This window comes from Monopterus albus, unplaced genomic scaffold, assembly GCF_001952655.1.
Source record: "Monopterus albus unplaced genomic scaffold, M_albus_1.0 scaffold189.1, whole genome shotgun sequence".
Classification (NCBI taxonomy): domain Eukaryota; kingdom Metazoa; phylum Chordata; class Actinopteri; order Synbranchiformes; family Synbranchidae; genus Monopterus; species Monopterus albus.
The window spans coordinates 707,496-720,836 of NW_018128069.1; the positions used below are offsets into that span (position 1 = coordinate 707,496).

A 13,341-nucleotide genomic window follows, 5' to 3' on the forward strand; every position below is an offset into this window, starting at 1 on the left:
CGGCGCGCCCCGCCCCCCCACTGCGCCCCCCCAGCCGCTCCTGCGACAGCTTGAAGGCCAGGCTAAAGGAGATGATGCTCTTGTGGATCATCAGCGCCAGGCAGATCTCCAGCACCTCCTTCCCCTCCTCCTGCAGCCCCACTGCCAACCCCTCAAACACAGAGTGCAAAGACAAGGAGAAGACCAGGATGAAGGCACGCAGGGCAGACTGAGAGCTATAGTCAATGCGGAAGTGGGTGCCATTGTCATCTGCTCCATGATGGTAGTGATGGGAATGATGGCGACCGTTCCTGTTGTTTGCCTGGATGCTGGGGTCCACCAGCAGAGCCCGGTGCTCCTCCACGTGTAAGGATGACTGGTCCTTAAAAGCCAGGACGATCTGCTCCAGGACCAGGACCAGGAAGAAGCCCATGGCCACAATGAACTCAGGCAGAGGGAAATGGAGCTGCGAGGAGAGGAGAAGAGCAAAGTTTAGACCAGCTACACCTAAAACTGTGGCGTGTGTGTGTAGTTCACTCAGGGCTCGGGAAGTTGGCATTTGGGTTTACCGTCATCTTTTTATTCTGACTGAAGACAGCAAATTAAAATACTAGCAGCAGCCACCATAGCCGAGGAACACCAGGAGGTCTGACATCATCTTCACCAGCCCTGTGCCACACGGCACTCTGCCACGCAGACTCATAGACACACTGCACTGTGGGTTTCCACATTTCTGATTTCGAATGTCTTCAGTGCTGCAGAAGTTGATCTGCTGTTTTCATCTCTGTCAACACAGGACGACAAACTGCTGATGCGTGAGAAATCAGCGGATGTGGAGTAGATTCAGATCAGATGCAAGGATGAAGAAATCACTCACGCACAGAAAGTGTCTGACTGTCATCTGACTTAGTGCCAAAAATGTGAACAGCCTTCACAGAAAGCGGCCAAATGCTGGCACTGTTTTTCATTTTAAAATAACAAAAAAAACTTCTGTCACATTTGATTATCTAAATGAACTTGTCTGCTACTGCTGCTGCTGCACCGTGGTTGTTTCAATTGTTTATCATCTCAGTCAGTGGGACAAATTGCTGTTCTTTTTTTGTGCATTAATGATTTTTGGTTCTTTGGGGGCACAAAAGCTCCACAACAAGCTGACACACACAAACCTCTAACAAAAATGACCTTATAAAGTTTTGAGACTGGCCACAGAGCAGACAGGTGTTTGATTCCACCTGATGAATCTCAGTCCAGCTGTCCCTCTCTGTTAGCTCTGTGCTTGGTCTCCACCATCCAATACCAAAACCAGGAGCTAAAAGAGGCTGAAAAGCTCCATAGAGCTGCAGAGTTCCTTTATTTTATCCTTCCTCAATCCTCACTTGACCCAGGGGTTGTTCTGGTCTGCCACACGAGTGTCGGCTTCATGGAAGTCTGTTACAGACTGACACACCCCTTTCTCTGAAATCAGTTTGTGATTGGACGGATCAGAGGCGAGGACGTGTCAGGTCGGTTAAAACTTGGTTCCTCTCTCTTCACAGTTTGTCCTTCCATCTTACATGGGCGGTACTAAGAAGCAAGTGAGGGAAACATGTGTCCAGTTAGAGGAAGTGGGATTCACCATGTGAGTGGCTCCTTTCACATAACATATGATCACTGACTGGTAATATAAAACGTATTGATTAGTGAAGCCTTAAGACCTAAAAACACAATTTGTAGTTCCATAATTTGTACAGTTCTTTTCAAATTAAAAGCATGTTAATGCCTGACTATCTGTATTAGCAGCCTCCAAAAGCACTGGAAGGCCGCATAAAATCACAGTAAACAATATGGTGTAAGGCAGGAAGTGTGGGAAGAAAAAGGAGGGATAGGGTGTCTCACACACACACACGGTCCTGTGGAAGCACTGAAGCAGCTGGAGGTTCATTCAACAGTTTGTTTTGTAAGGGTGGAGAGAGATTCCCGTCAAACACCCGCCTTCCACATGCACCAGATTTCCCAGCACCATCTTTTGTGGCTCTGACCTTCAGCCGCCCTCTTCCTCACTCTGACAGGATGAAACTGCTCAAACCCAATTTTCACAAACTCCTCATTAAATCACATTTTTAGCTCAACTGACGTGGCTGCACAGACGGCAGCGGCTGAAATACCTCAACTACTATCTGATGGGTTGTCTAGGACTACAGATACACACAGAGCTCCCAGGATGACTCTTCAGGACTTTGGTGATCCTCAGAGTTTTCCTCTGTGGCGCCACCATGAGGTTGACATTTGTGGCTTGGAGTGAAACATCAGAGCAGCAGATGGAGGGAGTGTCAGGACACAATCATGTATTAACAAAACGAGGAAAAAGAAATGAATATGCAGACAGGAAACACTCACCAACAGGTAAGGAGAAAGTTATGTCCTTTGTTGTTTGAGTTTTTTTAATAAAGGTCAAACTCCAGTGGTGTTGGAAGGGTTCATTTTGCCTCATAAACAATTATATAAAACAAGCAACTAAGAGACTCTTGGAAAATGAAATGAAACGTTCTGGCGCCTGCGGCTATGGGTTCAGCCACAGTCTGGCTTTAAAACTTTGATCCAAAACTTGTGTTTAACAGAATTTTCTCTTGTGTGCAAAGCAGTGGCAGTTTCAGTTTCAGCTGAAGTGCCATGAGCACATATCTTATCAACATACAGTGTAAGTCACTGAGGGTTGTTACAGGGTCATATTTATTTAGATGAGCCTTGTTTCCCAGTGTCATCCACAGGACACCTCAGGGCAAAGTCCGGCTGCTATGGAAGGAAAAACTTGAGCTTTTGTTTGAGGGTCAAATATTGACTTTGGAGCCAGACTGAACAGGAGGGTGGACTGCGATCTTACTGTGATCCCAGCGTGGCTGAAGGCCTCGGTGATGCCCTGTAGGTAGTCTGGCAGCAGGTCCAACAGGCAGGTGGCCAAGAACACTCCTCCAGCAAAACAGCTGATCAAACTGAGCAGCCTGCGCCGCAGATCTGCAACATCAACAAGTGGGGTCAGCCTGACACCTGCAGACTCAATATGCAGCCTGTGGTTTGAGATCTACAAGCTGGATCACAGACACTGCTCCGCAGGTGGAGCTTTCATCGCAATACAAGGAAGTAGAAAAGCTGAGTGGCAAATAAACAATTAGCTCAACATGTGTGTGAAACACACAGAGTCCTGAAGAGGCCAAGAGATGCACTGTTTTTCAGTGTACTAGCACAGTATACTCTATACTACACATGGTAAGACTGCCTTTATTTCCCAAACCAGGCTTTTGTTATTAGAGACCAGCCTTTGTTCCCATTTTCCACTGGTTTATAAATACAACTGATGATATTTCCAGTCCAACTTTCTTCTAGCTGTAGTGTGAATTCACAGTTTATGGGTTTAGCTCTAAAAGACTACTATCTTCATCCATTTCACAATAAAAGCCTTCCGGTTTGTCTGGGGCTTAATCTAATCCCTTCATTTGCAGCACTAATGTAAAGTTAATCATTTTGACAGTTAAAACTGCAGATATACTTTTAACTACACGTTCACATCATGGCGACCTCACATATCCTGCTCCTAGGAAGTGCTGGTTCTGCACGTCCTCAGCAATTAAAGCTAAGATGTGCACTTCAGCCCCTGAGTGGTGGAGGCAGAAAGTCAGCAGCAGCGTTGGATCAACACAATCATGGGAGAAAGTTCAGACATTCTGTTTTCTGTCAGGAATGACTGGCCCCAGCCTGCCCCCTAGTGGAGGTGCTTTGTAATCATCCACATAAACACAAAGGGCTCTATCAGACTCTACAGCAGCCACACTGAGACAACATACAAAGACTCCTTTTCAGATTTCTGTCCAGAATGGCCTTGGTTTCTTACCTGGGTCCTCACTACAGCGCCCCGCCCCTCGGATGATGCAGAGAGGGGCGAACCCGAACAGCAGTGTGATGGACAACAGCACAACCAGTGCTCCCAATTTGATATCCAGAATAGGGACGTTGGCCGGGTTGGCCTGCAGCACTGCTGTTTCCCTCCTGGAGGACAGGAGGTCAGAGGAGGAAGTTTGATCCAACACAGACATGTTTAACCTGGTTCCTCTGCACATGTGAGTTAGACAGAGGGGGAGTAGACACCCACCATGGCGTCACACAGCAGTTGAGCCTGTCGGACAGATACAGCACAGATTAAATCACATGTGCAGAGATCCTCTGTGTTTTGTGGCTCACAGAACTGTTTCTCTGACCTCTGACCTCTTTCTGGTACAAACAGCTGTGTTATTTATCTACAAACATGGCCTCGTTAGCTCTCATATAAATTCAGTGCTCATGGCGCTGGCGTGGTTTCAGACTGCTCTGCAGGGTTGGCCAGGCTTTAGTTTGCTCCTGTGTTAGTCTGGGAGACAGTCTAACAAAAACAGACAGTCCTATTAAAGCCTGAACAGTGAGCGCCTGCACCCTGAGGCTAACCGCAGTAAGACCCATTTAAAAAAAGTCACAATTTACCTAGAACTCATCATCATGTAGTGGCAGAGGATACAGACACACGCAATGTTATATCATCATGTTATTATTCTAGAAGTTATTATAACAGAGTCATGAATTCTGTTGCGCAAGACGTTTAAGTGACTTTATCTGTTGCCTGGACATTTGCATCGTCTCGGACGCCCACGTGAGCACGACAGAAAAATGTAACTATAAAAACATTTTGATTTCCTATATGGTATATGGAGTGGAGACAGAGGGTCTTATTAATAAAACTGCAAAGTGTTAGGTGTAAGTGAAGTTCAAAAGTGTCAGAATTTAAAAAAAAAAAATTTTTTTTATAAACAATAATATATTTATAACAGGGCAATAAAATAACCAGAACTGGGAGGTCGGTAGCTGCAGGGAGGAGCCGGTGCTCTCCTTACACTCCATGTTGATTATTTAATTAACAATATCAGGTTTTGAGATATTGACTTCTATTTTTGACTTGTCTGATCTTTTACCACCTTCTGTTTTGGGGCGCTCCACAGTTCAGATTAATGAGTAATAATGATGATGTGCAGCCACGGGGCTCATCCAGGCAGCTCTGCTGTGTAGGCTGGAGTCAGCTGAAATGGGCTTTGGATGAAATTTAATGATGATTTTAGAAACTGCCCCCAGTCTCCCAAATGTTTACTTGTTATAAATGTGAACACATAGAACTGTTTTGGTACTCCAGATTCCTCTCACAGTCCAAAAACATGCAGCTTAGGTTGACTGGTGACTCTAAACTGCCCCTAGGAGTGAGTGTGAGTGTGTGTGGTTGTTTGTCTACATGTCAGCCCCTGTGACAGACTGGCAACCTGTCCAGGGTGAACCCCACCTCTCGCCCAATGTCAGCTGGGATTGACTCCAGCCGCCCACGACCCTGTTCAGGAATAAGCGATATAGATAGTGGATGGAAGGACTGTGGGAGTTAGTGTCAGCGGGCGACCTCTTGAGCTGCGACTCAATACCCTGGTAAAGGGGCCGATGTTAAAGCTGAGAGCACAACAATTTCAGCTGAAATTATTTAAATTTTAACATCTGTGTGCCATAAAACATATGCATTAAAACACTGAATATATAATTCCTTTAAGACTGCAATTAAACATTAAGTGGTGTGTGTGCATGTGAATGTGTGTCTGTTTATGTCTGTGCCTTTCATGCCCATGTCAAACATTTTTCAGATTTTCCAAGTATCAAAAATATTAGTACACTACCGACCACTTTAGCTCAGGTAGCTCAGCTAAAATGGGCCAGTAGCTAAAACTGGGTTTTTCCCTTTTCTCTTTTCTTTTTAACATTTTTTCCTTCAATTTCAACTTCTTCATTTGAGAGAGTCTCTCCAGACATTGTTTAGAAACATTTTTCTCTGTTGGTAATCTTACTTATATTAGTTTGGTCCTTGTTAGTGAAATCTGTCATGCTGGCTTAAAAACCATTTCTCTGAGAGACCTGAACCAACTCTGTCCACATCAGCAGCCTCCGACTGATCAGACCTGTTGATACACGTCGAGTGATGCAGCAGCAGCGTGAAGTCGGTCACTCCGGCTGGTTGTGAAGTTTCAGAGAGCGACGACGCCCTGGTCTAATTTGGCCCATTTTAGCTGCGCCCACCCTACACATCACACCCTACATCAAATATGACAGATATCAGCTTTAAAAATCACAGATTTCCACAGAAACGCGAGGGTGAAAAACACAAAATCGAGAATCTCCCACACATATGCTCATTTACAGGATAAATGTCCTGACTGTGTTGACTCCGGTGGAGCAGTAACATGGTTTTGACCTCTGACGGGATCGAACTGGGTTTCCTAACTGGACCGTGTGAACGGTTCCAAACCCGCATCTGAGAAACCGGAGCGCCTCGGACGGAGACCGTGACCCCGCATGTGCCTTTCTGGTAACGTGGAAACTTGGGCCAGCATGTTCTCATCCTCCGCTCCGTAATAAAGCCTCACTCCTACCTGAGTCCAGCTTAAACAGCTCCGAAGGATCCTCCTCAGTAGAAACTGGTTCTACTGGAGATTGTTCGATAAAACACAGTTCAGTGTTTGTTTTCCTCCACTGATCACAGCTCGATGAAGTTTTATGTTGTCCGGGAAGTGGTGAGTCAGTTCCCATCAGCTGATACGTCCATGATGGAGCTGCCGTCAGGCAACACACCACACTTCCTGTTTTCAAAATAAATGCGTGTGGGTGGCATTCGCCATTACAAAAGAGCGAGTCGAAACATTATTTTCTTGCAATTTGTTGTAATTTCCCAGAAGGCTTCCTCAAAATCTTATGTAATTTGGTACTTTTATGAGATAATTATAATAAATTACAATAATTATAACAAACACTAATTTGACTTTAGATAGCTGTGTTAAGTTTAAAATATTCACTCAAAGATTTTTTTTAGAAACATATGAAACTGTATGCTTGCATGTAGGCACTTAATTACATTGAATTATTTGAAAGCTTAGGCCACCAGCTGCACACTGTGTACCAGGTGAACATTTGGATGTCTTTGTTTTATTTATTTATTTGTTGTTTATATGCTGACTACAATGTTAAATATGTGGGCTTTGCTGTGCCAGTTCTTTTCAGGCAGTTACAGGATCTGTAAAATAAAGTGACAGACCTTGGTTTGATGCTGTGAGAGAAATTTTCTTTCTTTTCATCACTTTTTATCCTCACAGAAATTATGTATAGTTTTATAATAAAATATAGATTACAGTGAGGAACAGAAGTATTTGAACTTCTGTTGAAGTTCTCCCACTTAGAAATCATGGAGGGGTCTGAAATTCATATTGTAGGTGCATTCCCACTCTGAGAGACAGAATTTAATTTTTTTTTTCAGAAAATCACATTGTATGATTTTTAAAGAATTTATTTGTCTTGCACTGCTGAACATAAGTGGGAGAACTTGCAAAAATGCAGGGTGTTCAAATACTTCTGTTCCTCACTGTATATTAACTGACAACTGCCAGAACACATTATTTTTGCTTTCATAATAGCACCAACCAATACCTTAATTTATTGGAAACCAATCTCCAACAATAAAGCAGTCACGTTCGTTACAGGTAAGGAAATTTGCCCTTTCCTTTACAGCGACGTTCCGTGCTTTTATTTTGACGGTCAAATGGCTTGCATTCCGGCCTTGTTGTGTTTGACTTGCTGACGTGCAGCTGGGAGGAGGTGCTGCTGATCCCGTAGCTGAACACAAATCCAGGAAAAGTTAGGGTGACGGCTATTTCATCACATGTTAACCAGAGTCAGAGGTCAAACGCTGCACGTCCACTACATGTAAAACTTCACTGTCAACAACAACATATCACACCAGACTGTTTCTTGTTTGAGTCATCTGATTCTGAAAAGCAGCTAAAGTTTTCAAATACAAGTAGTACAGTTAAAATATAAGGTTTGTCTCTAACGTTTTAACCCGAAAGTATCTTGTAAAAACGAACAGAGTATATGGTTTTAATATGAAACGTTAAAACAAGATTTAGGCTGCCGTAGTTCTCATGTGTAATATGAAATGTAACCCTGCAGGCTCTGATGGATTAAAGCACCAATACACGTGATGGTGCAGGAGTTCTTTATCTTTTTTTATGCATCTTTGTCTTTTATAGGTAACTGTAGCTCTGAAGATCTACTTTACTTTGAAGGGCCATGGGCGTTACTAGACATAAAGTTATATTTTTCTTGAAATAACTACAGATAAAGGTAAAAATGTAGAGATATTAATCTTTATGAAAATATTTCAACATTAAGAACATTGTTTTTATGGCATAAAGGTCTGACCCTGTGTTGCACATTTTTTTGCATTTCAGTGAAATTAATCATTGTGAAATGATTTCACATTGATTAATTTGACTGTCAAGCCCCAGTTTGATTTGCCTGTCAACAAATCATCCACTGTCGCTCACAATGGCTTTATTCTCCCTGACTGGTGCTTTCAGATGTCTTCTGTCTTTAGCTTCCTCTCACATGCAGACAAGTGTTGTCCTCAAGTCCCCATAATAAATAAGAAACGTGTTTTGCATTAATTGGGTTACTGAGGTGGTGTAGTTGCACAAGAACAGCTGTAGCGAGCCACGTTCCCATCTCATGTTCCCATCAGCTTACAGCTGAATAAATACAGCCTATTTAGATGAATGTAACAAACAGTAGGATCCCAGCCCGTTACCATCTATTAAAGAAATCCAAGTCTGCTAAACAAATGAATGATTGGGCTTACTGACGGTTTCTTCACTCCAGTTCAGGCTCTTTACCTACTGCTGATTTAACAGGGTGGCTCTGCTCTTTATCCACCTGCTGTCATGATGAATCTTATTATCAAAGCTCCAATGACTTTTATAGTCATCACGCACAAGCTTAACTCTGAGTTAACTGAACTCAGGCAGCGGAAAGAAGCTTTAATGATAGGTAAAAACACTGGAGAGCACTGCGAACACTGGGAAGGACTTCAAATCAATCTGAGTACAACAATTTTTAAATGTTTTTAGCTCTTCAGTAAGTAAGGCTGCACAATTAGTTTTAACAATATTAAGACATACTGCATGCTTTTCTTTATATGCGTACATGGAGCCACAAAAAGGAAAGCAGAATTAAATTTATTTTCTATTTATTTATGCTAATCAAAAGCATCCATTAAAAATATTTCATACGTCATTTAGAAAAAATCATTTATTGTATCCAAGGAGCTTCAACCATCTGTGGGCTACTTTGGAAATCAACTTTCCCTGGTTTTCACTTGGATATTTGGAGACAGACCTGTTTTTGTAATTCAGAGGTCTGCCTCCAGTATGAAGCTTGAGCCTGCTGAAGAATCACCAAAAGCCTAAGAATTCTTCTACTGGTCAGTCTCAAATGCGTGTGATTCAGAGGTCTGCCTCCAGTATGACCTCCTCCCAGTAGTCCTTGAAAAAAGACACATTGGCATTGTTCTGGCAGAACTGGCGTAGCCCGGGCCAAACCTCAGGGTCAACGTAGGTGTAGAAGATCAGGTAACCTTGGAGACTTGGCAGCAAAGCTTCAAGCTGAGCCAGAAACACAGCGCAGACTGAAGCCAAACTGTGGCCAAAGATGTTAATATGAAGATGCAGGGCATCATGGCGGTAGGGGACGGCATATGGTGTGGTGCACAGGCTGACAGCAGAGGGTTCCAGTTCATGATCGGCAATCCATGTCAACCCCCTGCGGCGCAGGACCTCCAGGTTGGCCTGCACTGGCTTCAGAGGCTCCCAGTCATTGATGATGGTTTTGTTGGGCAGCAAATTGGAAACCACATGGTCTGACAAGATTAGCATCTCGGCCTGCTGCTGGTCCAGAATGACCAGGCTGTGGGAGGAGGAGTTAGTCTGGCAGGGAAGTCTGGACTGAAGCTCAGCAACAAAGGGGCCAAGGTCAGTCACCTCACAGCACAGAGATAAGATGGCCTGCAGAGGGCGACACAGTGAAGACCAGGAGCTCAGGTCTGAGGTGGAAATAAAAGAGCTGAACAGATTCTTTGTCTGGTTTACTTAAAAATACCCTGAGCAGTTTATGATTACCAATCATGCTATGGAGCAATATATTTAAGAAAGTAAGTCCTAGGAACTGATGGTTTTTAAAGTTCTCTTTGGAATACTGAATAGTCCACGTCTTGGCTGGTACACCTACACTAAAGACCAAACAAGCAAAACTTGGAAAAACATGGGGGGTTTGGGGGTTAACACAAACAGTTGTCTTCACAGTGTGACTCACCTCTTTTGCTATGATTCTGTACTTAGCCAGAGTCTGTGGTGAAGGCTGATTCCCACGGGCCAGCCTGACAGCAGAGACTTCTGGGTAATGGTGGCGGACATAGTCAGTCACGTGCCTCTGGATGGCGCCGGCGATGCCGCGGCGTCTCAAATCAGGTGCCACCCTGAGACCCTGATGCACAACCGTCTGACCACCGTCCACCAGCAGTGCAGACTCCAGCGCCACCTACAGGTCACACACAGGTGAACTTTGACACTCTGGACTTTGGCTTGGGATATTTTTTGTTTTTATGCTGACATCCAGTTTTTTTAGTTTTCACATAAGCACACTGAAAACAAAATGTAGACACATGGAAACTATAGTGTGAAAGTTTGACATTTAGCAAAACGTAAAGAAAACCAGATGCTGTGGGCACAATGCAAGAACTTGTGCCTTTAAATGCCGTGACTTCATTCAGTCCTCACCACTCTGTTGTTCATCCTAGCGATGAAGACGAGGCGTCCAGGCTCCTGCAGCCAGTGCTGGAACTTGGCAGCCATGTAGTCCATCCCACTGTAGTCATCACTGCTGCAGAGGTTCAGGACCTACACCATAAACACACTGTCAATGTCACTGTTAATGAGAACTCATGTTTTAGGGCAGCAGACGGTGACACTGGGGAAACAGGTCATCCTGAGCTGTATTAAATTTAAATATTATTATTAGCAACATGCTCATCATTAATATGTTATGTTTGCATTAATTAGTTTATTAAGTATAACTGAGCCTATTAACATATGCTAATAACACATGCTAGAGCTAATACAAATAACAGCATGTACAAAATGATAACAATACAACTTGCATAACTTGGCAACTTTAATACCACATCTGTCGTTTGTGTAAGGTTGTTCCCATTTACACCAATAGACACTTTTTCTCGCTAACAGTAGTGAGAACTGTATATAGACTCAGTGAACAATTTATTAGGTACACCTGTCTTGAACTAAGCCAGTCTAATCCAGCAGTTCTGCAATAAGTCCTCCTTCATGATGGTGACAATGCTCAGGTTGTGTTCAAACTCTTTCAGAGACAAATTAACCTGACACTGCTTTACTACCAAGAATAAATGTAAATGATTAACCTGGATAGTTATGGGCATTTGCTGATTGAACTGAATGTTCACTTGTATCTTGTCAACTATTGGAAGCTGTTCTGAATTTGTTTAAGTAACAGAAAGATAATTCAGGTTTATTGCAGCTGAGGTTTTGGTTGTTTTGTCACTTTTTAAAATCAGTAATAAAACCGTAGTACTCAAAGTACTTTTTGAGATTTGGGTTTATGGTGTGACAGGAGAAATGAAGCCCAAGGCTACGAAAATAAGACCCCAATTGTAACAGCTGGAAAATTACCATACAAGGCAGGAAGACTTCATTTCAGTTCATTTTTATTTGTAAAGCACCAAATCAGAACAACAATCATGTCCGGGTACTTTACATAATATTTTACAGTATTATAGGAAAAAACCCACCAAATCCACCTTTAGCAGCATTTGGTGACAATGGAGAGGAAAAACTCCTGAAAAACAAAGATGGTTGACTTTGGCCTCTCTTGGACTTGGGTTTAAAGCACAGCCCACCACTGAAGTGACTATTAGATCACAACTTTATTCCACATATCGGAGGTGTGGTTATGTTCATGGATGCACACCAGAAGGGGGGTAAACTTGGTAATACATTCCGACTAACTGGAACTCCGAACACAGTGCTATTTAGCCCCTCACACGGTGGCTAATGTGACACACTCTGAGAACTGGAACATACCACTCGCGGGGGGAGAAACAAGAGGGGAGGAAATGGAATAGTCCAAATGACATTACCCTTTTAACAGCCGCCCCCAGATTTTGTGAGAAAATCTGCACATATAGAAAAGGCCTAATGCCGTTACACAACGTTAATGGTCTGGCACTTTAGGAAGGCTGATGATCCTGGAGACAGGTCGAATGTAGGAGCGATCCCTTACCCTCACTTCGACAGTCCTTACTTTACCATCAGGTGAAGGTGAAGTCTGGATGATCTGTCCAATAGGCCAACTAGCCCGAGGTAGCTGGGGGTCAACAACCAGTACTGTATCCCCAACTTGAAGGTTGGGAGAGTCAGAGCACCACTTCTGACGTGTCTGGAGGCCTGGCAGGTAGAAACGGATGAAACTCCTCCAAAAGTGGTCCGCCAGCAGTTGACTATGTCGCCAAATTTGTGCCTTGATCTGAAAGCAGTTCAAAGGGCTTGCCTCGGCGTGCCACAAATCTTCTCAGAGCCATCAAAAAGGAGTCAGAGTCAGTGCTAGAAAGGAGGTCCAAGTGAACTGCCCTAGTAGTCATACACTTGAAAATAATCCCCCATCTTTTCCCTCTTCAGGGACCGACTGTTCACCGATGGTGACTTGAAGTGCCTGTTTGAGTGACCTTATCACTCTCTCCCAACAGCCACCAAAATGGGGAGCGCTTGGTGGATTAAAGGTGAACTTAATCTGTTGAGATGAAAGGAGATCTTTAAGTCCAGGCTGAAGTGAGGTAAATGCTTCTTGAAGTTCACGCTCTCCACCTTTAAAATTAGTGCCTTGATCTGATAGCAGTTCAAAGGGCTTGCCTCGGCGTGCCCCAAGCTTCTCAGAGCCACCAAAAAGGAGTCATAGTCAATGCTAGAAAGAAGGTCCAAGTGAACTGCCCTAGTAGTCATACACTTGAAAATAATTCCCCATCTTTTCTCGGTTCTCCTACCAATCTTAATACGGTAGGGACCGAAGCAATCTACTCCTGTGGAATAAAAGGCCGGCTTGAGAAGGCGCAACCTTGCCGGAGGGAGATCTGCCATCCGAGGGTGTCTTGGGTTCCCACGCCATTTTCGGCATTCGGTACAACGATACTGATGTCGTTTGACTGCCTCCCTTCCCCTCAAAATCCAGAATTTTCTTCTCAGCTCTGCGAAGACCCGTTCACTTCCTGGGTGGTGAAGGAGATCGTCATGGTGCTGGATGAGAAGCTGAGTGATCTTATGTTTAGGATCAAGAACAACGGGATGAAGCATCTCAGGTTCAACATCAGTAGCGTAGCGTAGCCGGCCTCCAACTCGGATGAGCTGGGCTGAATTGTCAAAC

General features: G+C 43.8%; 2 protein-coding genes across 4 annotated transcripts in view; both read right to left on the minus strand.

The window, feature by feature from the left end:
• slc39a3 (solute carrier family 39 member 3) overlaps positions 1 to 6,615 on the minus strand; it is a 7,719-nt gene extending 1,104 nt beyond the window's left edge. Inside the window, exons 1-5 of the mRNA XM_020617424.1 lie at positions 6,441 to 6,615; positions 3,845 to 4,126; positions 2,840 to 2,970; positions 40 to 445; position 1 (exon numbers count right to left, since the gene is read on the minus strand). The exon at position 1 is cut by the window's left edge and continues 1,104 nt beyond it. Of these exons, the coding sequence (XP_020473080.1) occupies position 1; positions 40 to 445; positions 2,840 to 2,970; positions 3,845 to 4,070 (764 nt within the window). The 5' untranslated portion in view covers positions 4,071 to 4,126; positions 6,441 to 6,615. The remainder of the gene's footprint in view (positions 2 to 39; positions 446 to 2,839; positions 2,971 to 3,844; positions 4,127 to 6,440) is intronic.
• Positions 6,616 to 9,121: 2,506 nt separating this feature from the next.
• Positions 9,122 to 13,341, minus strand: part of LOC109970098 (histidine N-acetyltransferase-like) — an 11,709-nt gene continuing 7,489 nt past the window's right edge. For all 3 annotated transcript variants that reach the window (XM_020617435.1, XM_020617434.1, XM_020617436.1), the window contains 3 exons: positions 10,671 to 10,790; positions 10,207 to 10,431; positions 9,122 to 9,899 (listed from right to left, as the gene is read on the minus strand). In XM_020617435.1, coding sequence (XP_020473091.1) covers positions 9,342 to 9,899; positions 10,207 to 10,431; positions 10,671 to 10,790 — 903 coding nt within the window. In that variant the 3' untranslated portion in view covers positions 9,122 to 9,341. The remainder of the gene's footprint in view (positions 9,900 to 10,206; positions 10,432 to 10,670; positions 10,791 to 13,341) is intronic.